Here is a 24,761-nt window from a genome sequence, read left to right as displayed (position 1 = left end):
CTGAAGAAAGACTCAGACAAGCTGAGACTAATATTCAACGTAAAAGTGTACAACAAGAAGTACCTACAGACCCCTCCTCACTTTCGAAAGGTGTCTGTAGCGTTGCTCAAGACTATTATCAAACTTGGAGATTTTATGGTCACTCTGGATTTGCAAGACACCTACTTGCACATTCCGATTTGCTGGACACATCGGAAGTTTCTGCGATTCGTGTTCCAGGACATCCACTACCAATGGCTTGTGTTCCCATTTGGAATTTCTTCGGCCCTGTGGCTATTCACACGGGTCATGAGCCCGATCACCAAATTTCTGCATAGCAGGGGGATTGTGTTCAAGGCTTACATGGACGATTGCATCCAGACTCGGAATGACGCTGACATTCTGCTACTTCAAATGGTGTTTGCGATGCGGCTTCATCACCATTTAGGCTCGTTGGGGAATCTAAAGAAGTCGGGACTGATCCCTACACGCCGTCTGCAGTTCATCGGGGTGGTATTCGACACTCAGGTCAGTGAACTTCTTGTTGCCAATGGAGAGGTTCGACAAGATGTTATGTCTGATTCCTCTTGCCTTGTCTCAGCCCAGGACACTCTGGCAATGGCAGGAGCTTTTGGGTTTATTGTCGTCTGCTCAGACTCAGACACTTTCAGGGGTCAACTTCAGCTTCGACCCTTGCAAATGTTTTTTGCTCCTCATATCAGGAAGGGCGATCTGTCCGCTTTGATCATGTTACCCAGGGAGCTTCATTCTCATCTACTATGGTGGATGCAAGAATCGAACGTTTGCAGCGGAGTTTGTTTAGAGCCACTGGTGCCGTTTCACCACCTGCATGTGGATGCGTCACTACATGGGTGGGGAGATCACCTTCTCGATCAGCAAGTGGCAGGGCAGTGGTCTCCTGCAGATTGGGCATTCCACATCAATGTCTTGGAACTCAGGGCAGTAATTTTGGCGATTGGTGAGAGCAGCTAAAAGGTTTGGCTCTCATGATAAGGTCGGACAATGCAGCGGTCGTTTGTACATCAGATGGATGGGATTGACGGTGTTGACCCAACTTTTGAGGTGGATTCAACAGTTTTTCAGCCTGGTAGACTCATTAAGCATAGTGGTTTGAGCCAATCACATTCCAGGGGTAAAGAATGTCATTGTGGACTCATTTCCAAAGCGTCCATCCCCAATGGAATGGAAGCTACATCGAGAGGTGTTCAGGGCTGTTTTAATCCTGCTGACAGAGTCGACTATAGACTTGTTTGCCACCAGATTCAATCATCAACTCCCGCTGTTTGTGCCTCCGTTTCCGGATCCATTATCCAGGGGACTAGATGTCCTCGCAATTCCATGGGACGGTCTCAATGCTTACGCGTTTCTGCCAGCGGCCCTTCTTCCACGTGTACTTCTGAAGTTACATTACATCTCGGAAGATGACTCTGCTTTTGGCCGACAAGGAGTTGGGTCGTAGATCTTCGAGAGCTAGAAGATCCAGATCCAGATCCAGTGCCACTTCCCATTCACTCAGATCTATTGGTGCATCCGCACTCCGATCAACTACACTGGTCTCCACTAACGCTTCATCTGCACATTTGGCCTATTTGCATTGGTTATTAATGGCCAAGCTGAAAGCTGAAACCACAATTACCATTGAGTTTTTGTGCAGTGTAAGACGAAACTGCGTCCTTTTGCTTAGCAAAGGGGTTTCCGAAGCAACCCATCACAAATACGGATTAGCATATCAGGAGTTGGTGCTACTCTTGACCCCCTTGTGGAATGTATCCTCGCCTGTGGAGTGTATTAGAGGGTAATCTGCGGCCCTCCAGCCAACTGTGGGATAATGCATAACGTGAGATAGGATAAGTTTAAGAATTTGGAAATTTTAACTTCCTTCCCCGCATCACAGATTACTTGGAGCTCCAAGAAGTGAATGACAAGTAGAGGATGTCATGTACAGGATGATTGACAGGTGTGTATTGCGGGGGGCAGAGGTCGGGTGGTCAGAGGCCAAGAAGATTTGATTCAACTTAGCTGACAGCACGTTTCCACACTGGGCCGAAGAGAGATGCATAACGTGAGATAGGATAAGTATATACATATACAATTTATAGTTAAAATTTCCAAGTTTTAAACAACCGCATATTGCCAGCTTAGATTATCTGAACTTAGGACCAAGTAGCATTGCAGCAACAGTAACGCTACATTTTAAATTCACTGCGTATTTGAGATAATTTGTTGGTCAGATACGAAGGTTTTCTGCGTCAAAGCAAACGTTGTAAAAGACTACACAACACTACTGAAACACTATTCTCTGCTCTTCAGTAAGGGCCTAGATCTATGAGAGCTTCGGAAATCTAAGCCCAGGAGTATATATACTTTCACTTTGTCTCCGGAGTAGGTTTAAATTTACTCCAGGAGTATAAACACTTATGTGAGTAAATTTGTTTGGTGATGTTTACCTGGTCACTTTACTTACCACAAGTAAATTACGTACTTTACTTATTTACTTAGGTAAATATGCTCCTGTAAGTAAATGTGTGCATGTAAAAGTGGCTTTGATGATGTAAAGTTAATATTAATCTTTATCGATTGTCTAAATTATAAAGACTTCAAATTATTACATTCCTATCTCACAGGTTGACTGGAAGTGATCACTGCATTCACGTTTGTTTTGTCTTTATCACAGGACAGAGAAGCTGGAAAAGAAAAGGAGAAAAAGCAGAAGTAGAAGTCGCAGTAGGGAGAAAAAGAAGTAAGTACGAATAAACCACTCACTTATGTCCTGCATATCAGTAGAACAGTTACAAGTGGTTCACTTCGACCCAGCTGAAGAGCTGTGACATTGCTTACAACAGGTCACTGTGACCGTTGATGTGGCTGATACTGAAGAGAGGAAGGGGAAATGTGTTAAACTTGACCCAAATTTTTGTTTTACCAACAGAAAAAAACGTGACCGAGATCGGTCTCGAGAGAGACGAAGATCCAGGAGTAGGTCACGTGATCGCCATCGTTCTCGTAGTCATAGTCGAGAGAGACGTCGCCGGTCGAGGAGTCGAGACAGAGACAGACATAGAGACCGAGATCGAGACACAAAGAAGCGAGACAGGGATCGAGATAAAACTAGAGATAAAGACAAATACAATGACATCCCAATGGAGCCAGTAGTAGGACAGGTATGTCATGATTTTGCATGGCAGACTTAACTGTTGATATCCATTAGCAAATAAAATTGCCATTCCAAAATCATTGAGAGCTTGCTGTCATGCTGAGGACTAATGTAGAGATGGTATTTTCCCCCTGCTTCTCGCACAGAGCTTGTTTTGTCTGAAGGGGAATGCAATCTTGTTTTTATCATTTCATTTATCTTTTTACCTGAATGTTTTTAGCATATAAGTCTGGCTATATGGTATTGATGTTTGTAAGTTTGTTAAATGGTATAGTCTAGGAAGAGTTACCTCCCTTCAGGTGTACCACGGCAAGGTGACAACGATCATGCAGTTTGGATGTTTTGTTCAACTGGAAGGCCTGAGGAAGAGATGGGAAGGACTTGTGCACATATCACAGGTAAGAGAGTTTACCAACTGTCGTTTTGGTATGCCATTGGAAAATAAGTCATGTGATAAGTTAAGTCAGCGTAAGTCAAGAGAAGAAAAGAAGCTGCAAAGGGAAGCATGTGCTTAAGGAAGTATCCATGATGGAGATAGCAGATGTGATCTTGTAGAGGTGCACTTCATTACTGGATCATCATGATGTACGATATTGATATCTCTGCATCATGATACCCTTGGTAAATACCAATATACTGTTTGTTTTTTAAAATGATGCATCGTTTCATTTTGTGCATGAAATTTACAATAGTTACAGGTTTGGCTAAAATTCTGAAATTAACAAATTAGCTACAGATTCCTCTGGTTGGAAAAGTGTAACTATACGCAGGCAGCTTCCTTTTATGTCTTACTGATAAAATGACCTAACAAGATGGTGGATTACTTCAAAGTTATAGGAAATGTGTGAGGATAAATGATGCTTATATATTTACAATGTTCTTGCACGCTTTTCTGACAGCTTCGTCGAGAAGGGAGAGTGACAAATGTCAGCGATGTGGTCAGTCGGGGACAGAAGGTGCTGGTTAAAGTGTTGTCCTTCACAGGCAACAAGACCAGTCTCTCCATGAAGGTAAGCACCCACTATTAGCATCTTGCCAAATCTGAAATATAGCAAACGATGTGATTTAGAGGAACCTGTCATGAATTTATCCAGACTTGCCTTGAAGCTGATATTCAACAGCTGATGTTTGTCAAACTTTCCAAAATGGAATGACACATTTTTTTACAACAGGCCAAGTATGGGTGACTCCTTAGGGATTCCATAACTTCAGTCTTGCCCTCAGCAAATGACAATACATGTGGTATCACCATAGGCAGAGAGTTTGTTCAAAATTGCCTCTGTTCACCCAGCAGAATATGGGTACCTGTACGGATAAGTCATATGACTATAACCTGCTTGGGTTATTGGGGGAAATAATGTGTTAGGGCTTTGATCATGGAAACAGGTACTTTATAATTGGCCATTATCAGAAATACAGGCGCAGAGGATTTAATACTTGTGTTTCCATCACGCACTTGTTTCTCACACAGGATGTTGACCAGGATACAGGAGAGGATCTCAACCCGACCAGGAGCCGTAATGTCGATGTTGGGGGAGATGACATAGAGGCCCGCAACCCTGACAGGCCTTCCACAATACCTCTAGTGGATGCTCCTGAGAATGACGACCTCTCCACAGGTAGAAAGACATTCAAACGTATCTCGTCCCCAGAACGGTGGGAGATCAAACAAATGATGGCTGCCAGCTGTATCGACAAGTCACAGCTGCCAGACTTTGATGAGGAAGTCGGGCTTCTGCCAAAGGAGGATGACTCAGGTGAGCACATGTTTTGTTGTTACAGTGGCATGTGTTTTGTAGTTTTAGTGGCATGTGTTTAGTAGTTGCAGTGGCATGTGTTTTGTAGTTTTAGCTGCATGTGTTTTGTAGTTGCAGTGTCATGTTTTGTAGTTACAGTGGCATGTGTTTTGTAGTTTTAGCTGCTTGTCTTTTGTAGTTTTAGCGGCATGTTTTGTGGTTACAGTGTCATGTGTTTTGTAGTTTTAGGGGCATGTTGTTTTGTAGTTACAGGGACATGTGTTTCGTAGTTTTAGCTGCATGTGTTTTGTAGTTACAGTGGCATGTTTTGTAGTTACAGTGGCATGTGTTTTGTAGTTACAGAGGCATGTTTTGTAGTTACAGTGGCATGTGTTTTGTAGTTACAGTGGCATGTGTTCTGTTGTTACAGTGGCATGTGTTTTGTAGTTACAGTTTTCACTCACCAATCTCACTGTGTTGCTTGTCTCCCTCAGATGAGGATGTAGAGGTGGAACTGGTGGAGGAGGAACCACCCTTTCTGCAAGGTCATGGTCGCCACTGGGTTGATCTCAGTCCAGTGAAGATTGTCAAGGTAGGACTACAACCTGGTTTTTGACTGACTATGGATGCAATGATTTGGTTAGATTAATTGAAAATCAAATCTTACACCTTAGTTTCAATTTTCGATGACCGTTATCACAAGCTGACTCAGAGAGTTAAATGAAATCTAATGTCTTTATATGATGTTTTAGAATAAAAAATGATTGAATTGAGGGTCCAATATTGAAAACTGAATCGAATTCAGGCCTGGATGAACTGTTGCAGCATTGTGACTGACACGTCTTGAGCATTTCTGAAAGGAAACTGAAACTTAGATGTGTTTGAAAAATGTGGAACAGCCTGTGTTCAAACAGTGATACCAGGTACAATAGTTGTTCATTCAGTTAAAGATCACATCCAATGTGAAACACAACTTTAAAATCAGAGTTCAAATGATTCACTGTTGGTTACAACAGCTGTGCTGCGCTGCACTCTTAACGCATGTGCTGTGAGTAGGTTCGCGGAGCGTGAAACAGTTTGCCTGCCCGGAGTATGAGGTTGGGATCAGTAGTCTAATCTTGCTTGTGTACACAAAGAAGTAAATAATCTACTTGTTACATGAAAAAAATTGTGTTGATTGTGATAAGCAGACTCTGTCACAGAGAAAACGCAGTTCTGGTTTATTGACACCTATATATCTGCCTTGTCTGTCTGCTAATGAAAATATGCAGTGCACAACTTCAGTCACTGATCACATCCAGTTTGAAATTAACACCTATCAGGCTTATGAGCCATAAACAAAGAGCCGGCTAAGTGTATTGGCAAATGAACCAGTGGCCAATGAAAAGGCTTAGTTACATTTGAGTGCACACGCACCAGGTTTGACTGGGTTCGATCTCGCTTCTGCCTCGTTTCGAGGGTGGCAAACCCAAGACCAAGATATTGTACTTTTGATTAGCGATTGCAAGTTTATAATTTTGTTGACTTGTTTTTTCTCAATCAGCATTGCATTTTATCTATCATAAATAAGTAATAACTGTGTTTTAATTATGTTTGATTTTTAGTTGCATGTGACCTTTGAAGAATTACTGATAGTAGCAATATAAATATGCATTTCGGATACAATGGTCAGAATATGTGAAGTGCATGTCACAGCAGGAGGAGATCCTGCTACATTAATGAACTAGACTAGACCAGAGGTCACACTCTTGGTCAGTGTGATCAAACCCTGTAAGGGTGGGTTGTTGCTCACTGTACCAACTGAATACTTTACAGATTCCAGCATTCACAGATAAATGTCATGAAGCTCTGCTTTTGCTTAATGTTCACCATACAACAAAACCTTTTCTGAAGTAGCCATTACAATGTTAAATGACCAAACACTAATGCAGAAAAACAGGTTGGTTTATGATAAATGTCAACTTTCAGAACCCTGATGGTTCACTGGCACAGTCGGCCATGATGCAGAGTGCTCTACAGAAGGAGCGGAGGGAGTTGAAGCAGGCACAGCGAGAAGCGGAGATGGACTCCGTCCCAGCTGGACTTAACAACCACTGGATTGATCCTATGCCTGAAAGTAGGACACTGTTTTTTAAATATTGTTTTTAAATATGTTTCGAAGCTCTCTCCCAAAACTTCCTACCTTAAAGCCACACCCTCAGAGTCAGACATCTAATTGGCATCACACTTTGGTGTCTTGTCAAAGTGGAAGTCACGGTGACTGGGCAGATTAGGCGACTAACTTTGTGTGCTTGCGATTAGGTGCCTCACTCTGAGGGTGTGGGCCAAAATTTGCAAATAATGACGTTGTTGTCATTCTATTTATTTAAGCAAGTCTTCGATGTTTGTTACTTTGAGTAGACACTTGGGTGAGATTCTCTATCATCATCTCTTATCATCCAAAACTGTGTTCCACAGGAGATATTGCTTGTGTGTAATCAAATAATATCTCCTAGGAGATAACATTTTGACAGTAGATTTTGGACAATGTTCTAACAATGCTATGATGTCATGAACCTGATAACATCACAATGCTTTGACATCACTGCACTAAAATCTAATGGCACATCCTCTGTTCAGAGATGTACATTTTTCACTGGAAAAAAATGAAGGGGAATTTTGATGATAAATAGAATCTCACTCTATTGTCTTCTGATAGCAAATATATCAACATTTGTTGATAAAAGTACAAAGTTTGTAACTCTGTCAACTCTGACTTCTGTACATGCCATTTGTGTAGCCTAATAGTTAAAGTGCCTGGTTGTCATGTTGAAGACCCTGGTTTGATTCCTCACATGGGTTCAGTGTGTGAAGCCCATCTCTGACTTGTCTTTATCAAACCAGGGTGTATTTCCACATAGGTATCTTCACTGGCACCCAGGTGTAATATACTTTATGTACTCAACTTTGTAAAATAAGCTTTAAACAGTTGATGCAGGCCTTGGTAGACCTCACTTGAGGATGGTGGTTTGATTTTAAATGTGTGTGCAGGTGATGGACGGAAGCTGGCTGCAAACATGCGTGGTGTCGGGATGGCTCCGAATGATGTCCCCGAGTGGAAGAAGCACATTACGGGGGGCGCGAAGGCATCATATGGCAAAAAGGAGAAGAAGTCCCTCCTGGAACAGCGGCAGAGTCTGCCCATCTTTAAACTTAAGGACCAGCTCTCTAAGGTAAGTCACTCAGCTGATACATCGAGGAGTAAGAATGGAAGTTCGTATTTTATCACATCAAGTGGGACTTTTCGTCTTTAACTTTGCAACATCCTTGACTCTTAAGTGGACAGTTCCTTCTCCATATTAATATGCTGGTCAGTGACATAGCTTTGTTGTGAGTCTTTCTTAAGCCATCCTCAGTAATCTCCAGAGTTATTTAAAACCCCACAATACCTTGGATGCATCACTGGCTCAGCCCGGTAATTTTATTACCTCCCTTTGCTGGCTCCACATTTTCACAGTCGCCAATCACCTAAACCGCCATTACACCAAACTTGCCAGTGTCAACAAACATAGCACTCGTAAGGTTTGTTTGCTGTGCAACTCATATTTCAGGGGAAATGTGTTGCCAAGTTTAATCGGTTAGATAATTTAAGAAGCTAAAGTGAGTCATGATTGGTATGCTCAGCTTCTCAGCATAGAGACCTGATTGGATAAAAAGCCAGCGAAGGGAGGCAAAGTAAATTCATCGGGCCAAGATGTAGATGCATCCAGGGTAAAGTTGAGACTTATCATAATGTATACCCTGGAGATTGTTAAGGGTGTTGTTAAGCATGACTCTAAAATTATTCAAATCATTCTCAACTGTAAACAAATTTCTGATCTGGATAGGAGTAATGGCAGTTGTAATGTTACACATGAAAAGAGGAGCTGGTGAAAAGTGGGCCAGGAAACTTAAGTGGCATTTAGAAGCTGACATCATGTAAAGGAACACACCAAACAACTTGATGTCATTCTCTATATTGAACACAGATCATATGATCCAAACTGAAGTTATTGTAAAACTTACTGATGTCACTTCTGTGCAGGCAGTGAATGACAACCAGATACTGATCGTTATTGGTGAGACTGGGTCTGGGAAGACCACTCAAATCACTCAGTACCTGGCAGAAGTTGGTTACACCACGCGGGGAAAGATTGGCTGTACACAGCCCAGGAGAGTGGCAGCTATGTCTGTAGCCAAGAGAGTGTCAGAGGAGTTTGGTTGCCGTCTCGGTCAAGAGGTCAGTGATCTGCAGGTTCTGATGTGCTTGTTTGTAGAGTCACACATCAGTTTACACTTAATACTCAGTGCTGATATTAACAATAAATATATTAAGTATTCTAGAGGCAGTATTGCCAATTTTTGTCTAGATTTTCATGACTGTTTCTTTTGTGATTAGCGGACATTTCCAGCTGTTGTTTCTGTCAAAATGTTGACAATGAGAAGACAAGTGAGACGTCCACAGCTGCACATTTAAGAGACAGTTGATTCTGCAGACTTGACATGATCAAGCAGTTTACACTCATTACAGAAACATCAAAACTACATTGTAGAAATATCTTCTATGTAAGTCCAAGCAGAAGTAAGGTCAGGGTTAGAATAGGTCTTTAACCACCCACCCTATAGGGAGATGGGTAATCAGACTTGCTCACTTGGTAATTGTATAACAAGTTGGTAGGTTCGTGCTCATGATATCAATCACTGGAATGTCTGGTCTTGACTTGTTTATCTACAGACTTCTGTCATGCAGAATATTGGCAGATGCTTTGTTAAACATCAAACAAGCTGCTGATTTGACTCCAGTATCGGTGGGAGTCAACTGTTAACTTGTCCTGACTGTGTTTGTTCAGGTTGGTTACACCATACGTTTTGAGGACTGCACTAGCCCAGAAACGAAGATCAAGTACATGACGGACGGTATGCTGCTGCGAGAGTGTCTGATTGACCCCGACCTTGTCCAGTACTCCATCATCATGTTGGACGAAGCCCACGAGAGAACTATCCATACGGATGTCCTGTTTGGACTTCTGAAAGCTGTAAGTTACCATTAACAGTGACATGGGAACCTCAGAGCCTTGGATAAGGGCTGTCATTATGACCTTAAGAGTGAGGTTGTGACCTGATCAACAATACCTTGAAACAACTGTCAGGTTAGGCATTTGGTTTATAGATACACAACCCTAATTACAATTACTTTTTGATGTTTTTATTGAAGAAATTGTGCTGGGACACATTGGGGTGTGTGAATACAGATTTTGTGAAGATTGTGATATAACTGTTGTTAGTAATGGAAACAACTTATGTGAGCTTGAGGTTATGATTATCCTGAGGATGTGTTTTGGGATGATGAAGGGAGTCCCATAGTCTCATTTGGCCACATGTTCAGGTTGTGAATGCCATTCCTGTGGTCCCCTGCTGATGATAACTGAAATACTGCTGTCTGTGAGGATAAGTTCACCTCTACCATATGTACAGTATGAGTCTTATGACTTTTGTGTGACAATTTGAAACAATAATACGAAGGTGATGTTTTGTCTTACAGGCAGTGAAGAAAAGGCCAGAGTTGAAGTTGATAGTAACATCAGCCACCCTTGATGCTGTCAAATTCTCGCAGTACTTCTTTGAAGCTGTAAGTCCTCACTCTAAGATGACCCGTGAAGGTCCCAGGGTAGAATATGCCTTCAGCAACCCATGCTTACCATAAAAGGCGACTATGCTTGTCAAAAGAGGCAACTAACGTGATCGGGTGGTCAGACCCTCTGAATTGGTTGACACATGTCATCAGTTCCCAATTGTGCAGATCGATGCTCATGTTGTTGATCACTGGATTGTCTCGTCCAAACTCGATTATTTACAGACTGCTGCCATATAGCTGGAATATTACTGATTGCGGCGTAATGCTAAACTCACTCACTCACTCTAAGACAATACAGCCCAGTAGTTAGAGCCTACAGGTCCAGACCCTTTGTTTGATGTAGGAACCAGGTGAGATGTGAACAAGTTTTTGTAACTTGGTTGTTTGTTTCCACCTTGATTTCGGAACATTCTGTCTACTACTGTGATGTAAGTGCTGTTGTATCACTGACACAGGACAACACCCACAATGCAACCATTGTATGACTGTTGTACACATTGATCATAATATTTTAACAAACATTAGATTATCATTGTGCTAATATGACTTTGTGGAATGAGGTCCCTGCCTTCATACAGACATACAGCCATGAAATATCTTCCTACAGTTATAGAGCTATGACATATCTTCCTACCTACATACAGCTGTATTATTTCTGGCCATAGTCTTACAGATGTAACAGTGGTGCTACAGTCATACAGCTGTAACACTAATGACTGCAGCGATACAGCTGTAACATTTGCTGGCTACAGTCATACAGCTGTAACACTGCTGGCTGTAATCACACAGCTGTAACACTTATGGCTGTAGTCATACAGTTGCAGCATTGCTGCCTACAACCATGCAGCTGTAACATTTGCTGGCCACAGTCATACAGCTGTAACATTGCTGCTTCCTTCAGTCATACATCTGTAACATTGCTTCCTTCAACCATACAGCTGTAACATTTCTGGCAACAGTCATTCAACAGTAACTGCTATTGATTCACTTGTCTGCAGCCAATCTTTACGATCCCTGGTCGGACATACCCTGTGGAGACTCTGTACACCAAAGAGGCAGAGACCGACTACCTGGACGCATCCATGATCACCGTCATGCAGATACACCTGACGGAACCTCCAGGTGAGAGCCCACACACCTGCCAAAAGTAGTGCTGACTTAGCAATTACACATAGACTCACCTCCACATGAGGTCACACACACCTGTCTGCAGGTAATGGTTACTGGCTGATTACACACATATACATCTGACAGAACATGCAAATGATATTTTCAAAGCACTCTTAGCGCTAAGAAAATTGTGAGTTCCATATGTTATCAATAACTTATGACTATTTTAGTGCTAAGAGAGGTCCTGGTCCAGCGTAGGGATGACTTAATGATTACACTTAGACACATTTGACCCACAAAAAGATTGCGACAGGTGCAACAGAATGACTAGCTGTATACTTTTTTCCTTTCCTCTGTCATGCATCTATTTCCACCCGGATGACTCACTGTCTATGTATTCCCAATGTTGGTACAATGTGTGAAGTCCATTTCTGGTGTCCCTTACCATGATATTGATGGAATATTGCTAAAAGTGGCTTAAGACCATACTCACTCACTCACTCATGCACTGTACCTGACAGGTGACATCCTGCTGTTCCTCACTGGTCAGGAAGAGATCGACTCTGCCTGTGAGATCCTGTATGAGAGGATGAAAGCAATGGGACCCGAGGTGCCGGACCTCATCATTCTCCCTGTGTACAGCGCCCTGCCCAGCGAGATGCAGACCAGGATCTTCGAACCAGCGCCACCTGGATCCAGAAAGGTTGTCATAGCAACCAACATTGCTGAGACGTCGCTGACAATTGATGGCATCTATTATGTTGTTGATCCTGGCTTTGTGAAACAGAAGGTGTACAACTCCAAGACTGGTATGGATCAGCTGATTGTCACACCCATCTCTCAGGTATGTGGGGCGCGATGGGGAATTGAAGATGATGACGCTTATTTTCAGTATTACTGATTACATGGAATTTATGTACTATTAATGATGGGTTGAATTGGTTGGTATTTAATGCTGAACTCAGCAGTTCCAGGTATGTGGCTGTGGTCTGTTATTTGTCAAGTTTGGACCAGACAATCTAGGATCAGCAGCCTGAGTACTAATGAAATACTGATTATCATGTTGGCATTTATGTTTGGTAACAGTTTGTTTTGAGATCTTTCATCTTACAAATACCGAACTAATGACAAGAAATCAATACTCTTTAAAAAATAATGTGAACACCTTCTTTATGATTTGATGCAGTTTTTATGCTTTGTTAAATGACTTTTGGTTATTTGAAATACGTCTTCCTCTGCATTCTCATATCATAATGGATAGTTTTATCTAAGGAAAACAATAAAACAGTCCCCTAAACTAGATAAAGCTGTTAGTATGATCCAATAAATATGTACTCACTCACTCACTCACTCACTCACTCACTCACTCACTCACTCACTCACTCACTCACTCACTCACTCACTCACTCACTCACTCACTCACTCACTCACTCACTCACTCACTCACTGCATTAACATGGTATGTTCACAAGGTTCAGCATGAAACATCTGTGTGACATCCTAATGCCCCAATACAGTAATCAAAATGGATCTTGAGAGTCTAGGAATCCTGGGCTATATTCTAGTGTTAATAAGTTAACATTGAGGTGGCCTCTATATTAGAAATAGAAGGAAAATATCAAAATAACCATAAACCTATGAAATTTGTTGTAACATCGTAAGAAACATTGCTTGAAATATTGTTACACATTTCAACACACATTGTATTGTATTATAGCTAAAATGGATAGAATTATCGTTAAAACGACCGCATGTTATCAGAAATGAGCGGGCCACTGTAACTTGATAATGCCCGCAAAATGCTTAACGACGGGCCATTATCAAGCCTGTTGTTAGGTGACATCATAAGTAGCTCAACTGTTGAAGTTCATCACCTACGGTTTGTTTGAACTTGGGTTCATTATTGACGATATATCTGGCTCACATTCGTCACATGTGCCTGTGCCATTATGCACTTTCCTGCCTGTGACCAACCATAACAATTGTACTATAAATGACAACATACAGCAATGAAAATATCGACTTGAAGTCTAACGTTGTTGATCACTGAAAACAATGGCGGCTCGTAGTATGAGCAGAGGTCAAAGTCGAATGTCGTCACTCTCAATAGTGACGTCATCTGTGTTGTTCTATTACGTGTCTATGTTTGTAAAATGTGTGTCAGTGACCTCCGTCGTTTTGTTGTTGGCAGTAAATGCTTCTAAACCGATGCCGCTGTTTTTACTTATTTTATTAAAAATTCTATTCATTTTAGCTATAATAACGGGAACGCTATTTTCCAGCTCATTATCATTTGCAGAAGCCCTCGGTCTTTTCAACTGCCCTCCTTCGTTGGGCAGTTAATGAAAGACCTCGGGCTTCTGCAAATGATAATGATAATGAAAATGATAATGCCCTGAAAAATAGCATTACCCTTATAACAGGCAATGTATCTAATCATAGAACTGGAGAAACAGTTCTATGATCTATTGTAGAAACAAGTTTTATACACATTGTAACAAATATTGCAACATGTTGTAATAGACATTAAAACACATCCGATAAACGGTTATCTCCCATTTGACAGCCAGCCAGTTGGCATACTCTGAGCATGAAGGTGAATTAGGACAGCACCTACAGATATAACGGAACAGTCCACAGTCAAGTGGGTGGATGAGGCTCAGCTTGTAACTGGTTCATTATAGAGAAGCTTGGTTTGGTTGTGTGTAAATAAAACTTTGTTGTGATGAAGTGATGATCAGTTTTTTCTTCTCAAAATAGTTTTCACTATCAATTTCTATGGAACAGAGCTATGTCACTGTGTTTATACAGAACTTGGTCACCGTTTAATGATAATCTGTCTTCTCTCATTTTTAGTATCAGTTGATCTTTGAATGAAGAGACATCTTATGAGTATTTTAAACCTCTTATACAGAACAAGGATTAATTCATTAATTTTATCAATACACTAATTTGAAATTTGACTCAAAATATATATAAAATGGTGAAAGCATATATGTTCAATATCATTATGGCTGGAGTGCTGAGAGGAGAGTATCTGATGTCACAGAGACAGACCTTGTAATGGTTGGAGGAAGACAACCTACACATTCTTCCATCTTTCACCAGCGTCAGCAGCTCCCTGTACAGATCGCCGCAAGACCATGCAAACGTTACCTACCATCCACTGAGATGTGGATTTGGAAGATGTTGGACGGAGACAAGTGATTGATGTCATTTGAGCTTGCCAGTATTCGGGCCATCGGGACAGAATTTCCAAATGCAGACCAAGGGATGCTTCTTCCACTCAAGAATTGTGGAGGAAGGCACAAGATCTAGGTCTCACAGTTGCATAGAATTATCCAGCAGTAAAGGGGCACATGAGGAAAGCAGCTGCCCTTGTCTTATAACCTCAAGATCAGGTGCAAGCCACCAGGTTAGATGCCATGGACTCCTCCCCAGCCTCTGACCTCATTGAGGTCTTCAAGGAGTACATGGTCATCATATGGGTGGACTATGACACCTGATTCCCTCTGTCACGTTAGAACCATCACAACACTAGCCACGGCATGAAGACTTCTCTTGAGTTCCTAGATATGGTGTCCAACATCATAAGACTTTGCTAGCAAGACATGAACTTAAATGGACTTGCCATCACTAATCATAAATTAGATCTAAGAATACAGATAAAGTATTGCTAGTGCAAGATTCGTGTACTTGAAGCTGTTGTGATACTATTATGTAAGTGTTGTTTGAAAATTTTTTATCCTTGTTATCAAATAGACATTGATATTTTCCTTGTGTTTTTGTTTTGACTATTCCATTATAATGTTTAGGTAACAGGTACTTGCTAATCTGTTCATTGAACCGTAATTGTTGTTGTGTTAAGGTGTCTGCAAACTGCCTGTCTGTGTAATGGGAGGACACCTGATACCCATTAAAGCAAGCATCTAAACACATCAAAAGAAGTATAAACAAATGTAGTAAAATGCCGAAATAAACATAGCAAAACATTGCAATAAACATAAAACAAACATTGCCACACACTTACACATTGTAATAAAGGTAACAAACCATTACAAGACATTGTACTAACATGATAGCATTAAAACACATTACACAAATGTAACAAACTGTTGACTCAAACATTGTAACCTGTTGTAATGCACATTAACATAATTCTTCCGTACTTTACAGGCTCAGGCCAAGCAGCGAGCAGGCCGAGCTGGGCGGACAGGTCCAGGGAAGTGCTATCGCCTGTACACGGAGCGTGCCTACCGAGACGAGATGCTGCCCACCAATGTCCCTGAGATCCAGCGCACCAACTTGGCCTCCACTGTGCTGTCCTTGAAGGCAATGGGCATCAATGACCTCCTGTCCTTCGACTTCATGGACGCGCCTCCAATGCAGACATTGATATCGGCCATGGAGCAGCTACATGCCCTTAGTGCGCTGGACGATGAAGGCTTGTTGACAAGGCTTGGCAGGAGGGTGGGTGGACATTACATCAGATACTGCTGGTTTTGCTCGTATCAGCTGCTCTTACCTTACAATGACCTGTGAAGATCCCAGTTAAAATTGATTTTCAGCAGCCTATTAGTGTCATAAGAGGCAACTGACAGGATTGGGCAGTAAGGCTCGGTGATATCACAGAGGTGTAGATTGATGCAGATGATGTTACTTTCCTGCATATGATGTCAGTCACTGGATTGTCCAGTTCAGATGTAATTAATTTTACAGACAACTCTGAATTTGCTGGAATATTGCAGAGTGTAACATTAAACAACAAACAAGTTGATGATTGATGGTAATCATTATTCCCGCAGATGGCGGAGTTTCCCCTGGAGCCCATGCTGTCCAAGATGTTGATCATGTCCGTCCACCTCACCTGCAGTGACGAGATCCTCACCATTGTCTCCATGTTGTCTGTACAGAACGTCTTCTACAGACCCAAGGTAAGGAATGAGGGATGCAAGGTGGATGGTTTGGAAGACATTGTTTATTTCTTCTATTAGCTGAATGGACGACTAACATAAACCTTATTTCACAAGTCCTTAGAGTTTGTGCTTTGTCCTGCTTGAACAAGAAAGAAGGCTTGCTACAAATAATTGCAAAATTTTGACATTTTCTTTCAGTGTTATTCAGTTCCAATGATTAGCACGATTGCAGCATTTGGAAGTAGAATTATAACTCTCAAATGGAACTGGTCAGTTGGGATAACTAAACTTGATGTCCATCGCCCATCACAATTTTATCCAAACATTCACAGGACAAGCAGGCAATCGCTGATCAGAAGAAGGCCAAGTTCCACCAGCCAGAGGGCGACCATTTGACACTGTTGGCCGTGTACAATTCCTGGAAGAACAACAGGTTTGCCAGCCCATGGTGCTACGAGAACTTTGTACAGATTCGGACACTGAAACGGGCGCAGGACGTCCGCAAACAGATGTTGGGAATCATGGACAGGTTTGACCCTTCTCTCAAGAAATAGTGACCTAGCTTGATTGATAAGCTGATGAGAGTTCTGTGACTGTCTTAGATAGGATTAAATCAGAGAACTGTGAGGTCACGTCAGGGAAAGTTCCAAATTTCATTCTTAGCAGAGTCAGAAAATATCCTGCATTTAATTAGTTTTAGGGCTAAGATTATTTTCCACAAGCTGTATAAATGCTACATTTGATTTGTGTTAAAGTGACGTATGGGAGCTATTGTTGTACATTCTGGAGCTGTAACTAGAGGATTACTCTAGAGGACATGATTGACCTGTGTATTACCATCAAATGTTTGACATATCAATCTCGAAAGCAGGGGGCAATTTTGGTCCTAAGAGGCTGGTTAATGGACGGAATTGTTGTACTATGTGCATCAAATCATCTTTAGGGTGAAATTGTTTGAAATTACTTCTCTATTTTCTGCATACAGACATAAGCTGGATGTAGTGTCGTGTGGGAAGAACACTGCACGGGTACAGAAGGCCATCTGTTCCGGCTTCTTCCGTAATGCAGCCAAGAAGGACCCTCAGGAAGGCTACAGGACAATCGTAGACAGTCAGGTGGTGTACATCCATCCTTCCAGCGCCCTCTTCAACAGACAGCCAGACTGGTAAGTCCATCACATGTCAGAGCGTTCTGTTACCTGTGTTCAGAGAGTCTGGTAAGAGTTATGTCCCTTTGTGTCATGTATTGAATAATTTGTGTGATCTGATAATCAGCTTACGTCTGGTGGCATGTTTTTTTGTCCTGAAAAGTTTGAAGTATCCTGCACAAATGTCTAGTACTCAAGTTCTATAACACTGCCTCCTCACGGTCGCTCTACCCCTGTGTCCATATCTTCAAAGCCATCCTTCAAGGATATGAAGGGGCGGTGAGGTAGCCTATTGGTTAATGTGTTTGCTCATCATGCTGAAGACCTGGGTTTGATTCCACACATGGATACAATGTGTTAAGCCCATTTCTGGTGTGCCCCTGTTGTGATATTGCTAGACTCCGAAGTGTTATGTTAGTCCTGAGTGTCCGTATTTTCCACTTCCAGGGTTGTGTATCATGAGCTGGTCCTCACCACCAAGGAGTACATGAGGGAAGTCACTGCCATCGATCCCAAGTGGCTGGTGGAGTTTGCCTCCAAGTTCTTCAAGTTCTCTGACCCTACCAAGCTGAGTCGGCAGAAGAAGCAGCAGAAGATCGAGCCCTTGTACAACAAGTATGAGGAACCCAACCAGTGGAGAATCTCACGAGCGTTCAGGAAGTTCCACACTAAAGTCACCTTCTAGGGACTTAGCTGTCATTGCTCATCTCACTATCAAGACCTTTTGTCTATGTTTGGTTGGGCTTTAAACAGGAGACGAGTCACTGATTTGCTATATAATGTGTTTAGTTGAGAATACTTCAAACTGACCTCTGGATAGGACCCAACATATTGCTGAAGTGCTGAAGACATATTTTGATGAGGATCGTTTGTGACACACTTTAATGTCTTGTACTTCCTGAAAAAGCCCAAAAGCATGCCTGACCAGGGTGTGCTTCAGAATATGTTATAATGTTGAAGCTATGTAAACAAACATTTCACACCATATGCCCCCCAAAAGCGACAGGTTTTCTCCTTTGTCACACAGCTACCTGTCACACGAAGCATCAGTTACAGGAGTTCTTCCCAGTCTGCAGACTGTGGTAGATGCAGACTCTTGTGGAATGTGATATAGATATGACAACAACAATTTGAAAATCATGAGAGGATCATGGAAACAAAAAGTTTGAATTTGCTGTTGTTTAAAACAAATTTTACTTGTGTGTAAAACTGATATCATGAAGCAGGTGTTTTACTAAGCTGTACATAGTATTTTATGTAGAGGAGTAATGTTTTTATGTACCTGTCCATCTTACCTGTGTTAGCTTCATTCATAGTGAGAATTTGACCACATGGTATTTGGGTAAGATTTGATCCTAACCTTTCCACAGTAAATGTCAGCAGTGCCACTTTAAAATCAAGCTTGGCAACTTAGTTGTTCATGTGTCAGCTTTAACTGATGGGGTGAATCAGTTCTCATAACCTCAGTCAGGAAGAAGGTGACTATGACTGATGTTCTTGGAGCCCTAAAACTTTGTCTCATATGTGGACGATAAAATATGTTCAAAACAAAAAAACAATATCAGCCACTGGATTACTTTGATCAGATTTTGCTATTTACAGATGTTTCCATATAGCTGGAATAATGTTGAATGTGGAGTGGGACAACTCCGTAGGCACTGCAATGTGACAATATCACCTGGCAGAGCTGTCTTGTGTGACAGGTGTTGCTCACAGTGCTAAGTGCCTGCCTCCAACAACAGACTGACTGTAATATGTGTGGCATCAAACCCATCTCACTTCTCTGTTTATATCTATCTACATCAGATCATCTACAACTGTAAGATTAATACTTGTCATAAAAATGCTGAATAAAAACATGTACATAGTATGACTGTGATGCTCTGATTTAATAGGAACCATTTCAGGGGAGACAACTCTTATAGGTTTATTCAGAAGTGTACAGTGAAGCTGCAAAATGTCTTGGTGGTGTGGAATGACAAACATGGGACAGTACCTGGGATATTTTGACAGTAAACCGAACACCCAAAATGTTTGTGATTACCTACATTTTTAAACATAGACAATATCTAGGAATCACTTCTGGATAACACTCGGGATGACTGAATCACAAACACTGTCCATATGGACAGTCAGGTCTGTTTAGTGTATGATAGAGTGGTAATATTGCTGTGCTCTGTTGAATATGAGAATCTTGGAAGGGTGAATTTATAGACTTTGTGTATATGATTTGTTAAGAGGCAGACAAACATATGAGGTGTGTTTTCCAAGCCGGTTCTAAGTAACCAGTACATCCAGCTCTAGGAAATGCAGGTGACCACCTGGTTGATATACGGTATTCACTGGCCATTCTTCCTTCTGGACAAATGTTGGCATTATATCCAGTGTTGCATTATAAATAGGTAAAACAGTTAGAGGCCCTATGCAATCAACAAGGTGACTGAGCTGGTGTCTCCCATATTCTGTCCCCTAGCACACTGATTCCTTATTTACTAGACATAGGTGAAGGTGGGAGGTTTGATTCTGGCTGTCATACCAAAACGAACGGGTTAGAAGAAAATGTGTAAATAATTGACACTGGCTCTGGGTATAGAGAGATTGATAGACTAAAGCTTAGTCTCTGAAAAAATATATATTGAAAAGGAGCCCAATGTCAACCAGTTTCAGAACCAGGGGAAATCTAGACTTGCTTCATATAGAGCCTGAGCAAAGTAGGGACTGCTAGGCAGTGGGGAAAATAATGTGGTTCAGGGACCGTGAGACAGACTAAGAGATCGGCAGTATTAATCTACGGAGTAGGGATAAGATGACATTCACTTAAGTTAGCAGTCTGACCACCCTATCCGTTGGTCGCCTCGCAGACAAGATTTTGATAGCCGTGATCCGCGACGCGGTCCTATATAGTGCGATGCAGGGTCATATCTTGCCTGCATAGGACCGCATCGCGGCTCTCGGCTAGGTGGTGTCTTGACTGTGTGGGACCGCATCGCGGCTCTCAGCAAGGCTGGGTCGTGTCTTGCCTGCATAGGACCGCATCGCGGCTCTCGGCTAGGCTGGGTCATGTCTTGCCTGCATAGGACCGCATCGCGGCTCTCGGCTAGGTGGTGTCTTGACTGTGGGGGACCGCATCGCGGCTCTCGGCTAGGCTGGGTCGTGTCTTGCCTGCATAGGACCGCATCGCGGCTCTCGGCTAGGTGGTGTCTTGACTGTTGGGGACCGCATCGCGGCTCTCGGCTAGGCTGGGTCATGTCTTGCCTGCATAGGACCACATTGCGGCTCTTAGCTAGGCGATGTCTTGCCTGTATAGGACCGCATCACGGCTCTCGACTAGGTTATGTCTTGCCTGTGACCGCATCACGGCTCTCGATTATGTCTTGATTGTAGAGGGCCGCATCGCGGCTCTCGGCAGGGATTTGCCGAGTTTAAGGTGTATGAACCACACAAACACTAAAGGAAACTGTTGGAGTCCTATGGTGGGTATTTCTGGTCCAGGGAAACTTTCCGTGGTGGTAACAGGAAAGTAGATTGGATGCTCAGACTCGGCACTTAGAAGGAGAGTCATGACACATGTTGTTGATCGCTGGTCAGTGGATTGTTCAGATTCAGTTATTTTGTGTTATCTCAGTTATTGAACTGGAATATTGTCAGATGTGACCTTAAACGTTCAACCAGATGTCAGCGTATTCGATATGGTATGTAGATTTTAATCTGTATTTTCCTCAGTTGACTTTTTACACAGAATCAGTGTAAATAAGTCGGCATTGCGTGAGCTTAAAATGATACTTTCCACACGAATAACCACATGCACATCAACACCAGTCGATTGGGTCCCAGCTGTTTACAAACATGGTAATGTAATTCAAAGAACTCGTGACAATAAGCTAGATTTGATGTTTCATACATATCAATAACAGGTCCTCGTACACTCTGCCATGAAGGTGATAGTCAATAGGTTGATTGATATTGCTGATATAACATACGTACATTATAGAATAACAGCCTTTAACAGACCCTGCTGGTGCTTAACGGTGGGATATTGTGGACGGGAGTGTTATAAATATGTTATGGAACTTCTAGACTCTGCTGCTGCTGAGGGCGGTAACCTCGCCACTTTGAAGACCAGGGTTCGATTACCCAGATGGGTACAATGTGTAAGTCCATTTCTGGTTATTATCCCTTTAAAATCTTATCTAAATCATGAAACTCCCAGCACTTGGACTCTCATGCCAAAACAACTTTTATGATCCTGATGTTTCGTTTGGGTAAAACTGACAGAGTTAAAATGGCAGGGGTTGGTGAAGATCGCAGATCATGGCAACACTACAACATGCTCTCATCTTCATTCAAACTAACACAGTCCAGTTTGCGAAATAAGTTGCAAGTTGATATAATTCACTAATAATTCAGCTGGCCATAATCTTGCAAGATTTAAAAGTGTACTGTAAACCTAACAAGTCGGAAAGACTCCTATATTTACAAAATGACTCCATGAAAATGCACTAGCTATTTGGGCCAGTGACTGGAGAATTGCTGAACCGACTGGATATTTACTATCCTCAAGTTTGTGGGCCTGTGGCTATGTCACACACTGCCACAGACTGTGTGTAACGTTACGACACTATGGGATCTTAGGTGTGAGTTATGATGTTTAACACCTGAATATTTACTAGCGGTTGATGGACAGATCGTCAAGTCAATTTGACAAGATATCCTCTGTGAACCAGGTACCCCGAAGAATACCGAGAGACTAGGTAAACTTATTCAACGTCCTAATCAAAGGATACATGTCTTAAGCGACTAAGAACATCAAATACCCATGTTAACATCTATACATTCATAGCTCTGAGTGACAGTGACTAATTTTCTACAGTCTCAAAATGAAATCCCTGCAATGCTGGAGACGACGACAGTCCATGAGGTTGTCTGATGCCAAAGAATAGCGTTCAACAGGGTTGTCATTCCGCCATCGACACAGCGTGTGATTCAGTTTTCAAATTGTTTCGCAGGGCCGGGTAATCATAGAGTTTAAGTAGGAAACCATCCAGCGTCTTTAAATGACTTGGAGTGACCAACGTATTGAGTAACAGTGAAAAGGCCTTTTAATAATTTATGAAGCTTCTACTAAAATCGTATTTACACTACTCCTGCGTGAAGGTGCCCTTGTCACAACCGAGCCGCCTTTCGGATTATTGTGATAATGAAGCATTGTGACGTCACGAACCCGGGTCTCATGAGTGACAAGCTAACACCCGATCTACGCGTCTACTTGCTTCCAGTTACCAGATGTATCCACTCTTTCAAATTCGTTGACTGTGGACCACGGGGTCGATGATCTCAATAAAACTTACGTTGAGAAGAAGACTTTATTGCACCTTATGTTCACGGGGATAGCGTATGAAGGAAAAACGCGACTGTGGCAACATCCATACTCCGTCAGGCGCCACCCCCAGGGGCTGCTGTTTACAATCGATTGTTCGTGAAATAATTATCTTACACATTTCCGAAATTGGCATCAAATTGAGATTCGTAACTACCACAAAAGCGTGTTTTCCAAAACTGATAATGAGGCTTCCTAGGAGCAGTACTGCTTCATGTATACACTCGATTAGTCAACACTAGACTGATTGTTGGCCAATGACAGGCACGCGGTTCCTTCTTCCTCAAGAGAATTCTGTCGGATCGCAACACCGATTGCCCTTGTGTCACGACTTGTATGCGTGCAATATCATTTTCATCTAATGACACAAGTATGTTGCATGTTGTGTTTTTGTATTTTAGTGTTTTATGATGTGGGCCGAGATTTGGTGCAGGGTATATATATATCTTCCGGCTGTCGTTACAAATCAGCGATAGGTTTAGAATAAAGTGTGCTTTGTAGTTTTCCATTATGTTTGCGTGTTCGTTTGATGTCCTATGTGCATTGTGTCCCATCAACAACATGACGTGGAGCGCAGTATAGTGCTGTACGTGTGTGTTGGGGGATCTGGTATGTTTGACGAGATGAGTACGTCAGTGTGTAGTGATGTGTACCTCAATGTGTCGACTTGAGTACTTCAATGTGTCGAGTTGTGTACCTCAATGTGTCACGTTGTGTACTTCAGTGTGTCGAGTTGAGTACTTCAATGTATCGGCTTGTTTACTTCATTGGGTCGAGCTGTGTACTTCAGTGTCTCGAGTTGTGTTCTTCAAAGTGTCGAGTTGAGTACTTCAGTGTTTAGCGGTCCGTACTTAAGTGTGTCGAGTTGTGTACCCCAATGTGTTGAGTTGTGTACTTCAAAGTGTCGAGCTGAGTACGCTAGTGTTTTGAGGCGTGTACTACAATGTGTTGAGTTGTGTACTTCAGTGTGTCGAGTTGTGCACCCCAATGGGTCGAGCTGAGTACGCTAGTGTTTTGAGGCGTGTACTACAATGTGTTGAGTTGTGTACTTCAGTGTGTCGAGTTGTGCACCCCAATGGGTCGAGCTGAGTACGCTAGTGTTTTGAGGCGTGTACTACAATGTGTTGAGTTGTGTACTTCAGTGTGTCGAGTTTAGTTGGAGTTTGACTGTCGAGTGATATTGATGTGTGTGCGTGTTATGCTGGTTAGTGACGCGAGGCGGGCAACGAGACGCGCTGTTGTGTATATCTGAAGACGTATTAAAGTTATATATAAATGAAAGAAAATCATCTGCGTAATTTAGTTCACTGAGCTGATTGAATAGATACAGAAGTAGGAAACTGTTTGATCAGACTTGAAGTATCCACTTTCGCGTCGTCAATCTTCAACTGACTTTAATGTACCATTAATTTCGGATCCATCAAACGAATCGTTACGTCGGCGTTAACGAGTCATTAACTTAATGGAAGTTGAGCATGGCATTGAAGAACACGCCATAAAGCAACAAGCCGAAAATATGAGTTTATACAGAGGTGAAATACAGAGGTCAGATGAAAAAACTTCACTTTCACTGAAACCTCTAAAACGAAAAATATGCATTTGAAAATAAACGAAAGAATTGGTGTGTTAGGTACAAATGACTTTCGAGTATAGAAAACATCTATTTCA

The 24,761-nt window shown here is 42.1% G+C and overlaps 3 protein-coding genes across 3 annotated transcripts in view; 2 read left to right on the top strand and 1 right to left on the bottom strand.

Moving 5' to 3' along the window:
* The window catches only part of LOC137255604 (ATP-dependent RNA helicase DHX8-like), a 30,666-nt gene extending 11,080 nt beyond the window's left edge, over positions 1 to 19,586 (top strand). Inside the window, exons 5-22 of the mRNA XM_067793043.1 lie at positions 2,675 to 2,740; positions 2,930 to 3,161; positions 3,454 to 3,552; positions 4,054 to 4,164; positions 4,626 to 4,911; positions 5,385 to 5,482; positions 6,859 to 7,006; positions 7,921 to 8,102; positions 8,954 to 9,148; positions 9,759 to 9,944; positions 10,451 to 10,537; positions 11,542 to 11,665; positions 12,175 to 12,497; positions 15,830 to 16,123; positions 16,459 to 16,587; positions 16,902 to 17,098; positions 17,555 to 17,734; positions 18,164 to 19,586. Of these exons, the coding sequence (XP_067649144.1) occupies positions 2,675 to 2,740; positions 2,930 to 3,161; positions 3,454 to 3,552; positions 4,054 to 4,164; positions 4,626 to 4,911; positions 5,385 to 5,482; positions 6,859 to 7,006; positions 7,921 to 8,102; positions 8,954 to 9,148; positions 9,759 to 9,944; positions 10,451 to 10,537; positions 11,542 to 11,665; positions 12,175 to 12,497; positions 15,830 to 16,123; positions 16,459 to 16,587; positions 16,902 to 17,098; positions 17,555 to 17,734; positions 18,164 to 18,401 (3,175 nt within the window). The 3' untranslated portion in view covers positions 18,402 to 19,586. The remainder of the gene's footprint in view (positions 1 to 2,674; positions 2,741 to 2,929; positions 3,162 to 3,453; positions 3,553 to 4,053; positions 4,165 to 4,625; positions 4,912 to 5,384; positions 5,483 to 6,858; positions 7,007 to 7,920; positions 8,103 to 8,953; positions 9,149 to 9,758; positions 9,945 to 10,450; positions 10,538 to 11,541; positions 11,666 to 12,174; positions 12,498 to 15,829; positions 16,124 to 16,458; positions 16,588 to 16,901; positions 17,099 to 17,554; positions 17,735 to 18,163) is intronic.
* The window catches only part of LOC137255252 (large ribosomal subunit protein eL27), a 271,307-nt gene that overhangs the window by 196,557 nt on the left and 49,989 nt on the right, over positions 1 to 24,761 (bottom strand). The gene's annotated exons all lie outside the window — the stretch shown is intronic.
* LOC137255657 (bcl-2-like protein 2) overlaps positions 1 to 24,761 on the top strand; it is a 73,942-nt gene that overhangs the window by 13,287 nt on the left and 35,894 nt on the right. The gene's annotated exons all lie outside the window — the stretch shown is intronic.

The sequence above is a fragment of the Haliotis asinina genome, chromosome 11 (assembly GCF_037392515.1).
Source record: "Haliotis asinina isolate JCU_RB_2024 chromosome 11, JCU_Hal_asi_v2, whole genome shotgun sequence".
Taxonomy (NCBI): domain Eukaryota; kingdom Metazoa; phylum Mollusca; class Gastropoda; order Lepetellida; family Haliotidae; genus Haliotis; species Haliotis asinina.
This window is presented reverse-complemented; position numbering and strand designations above follow the sequence as displayed.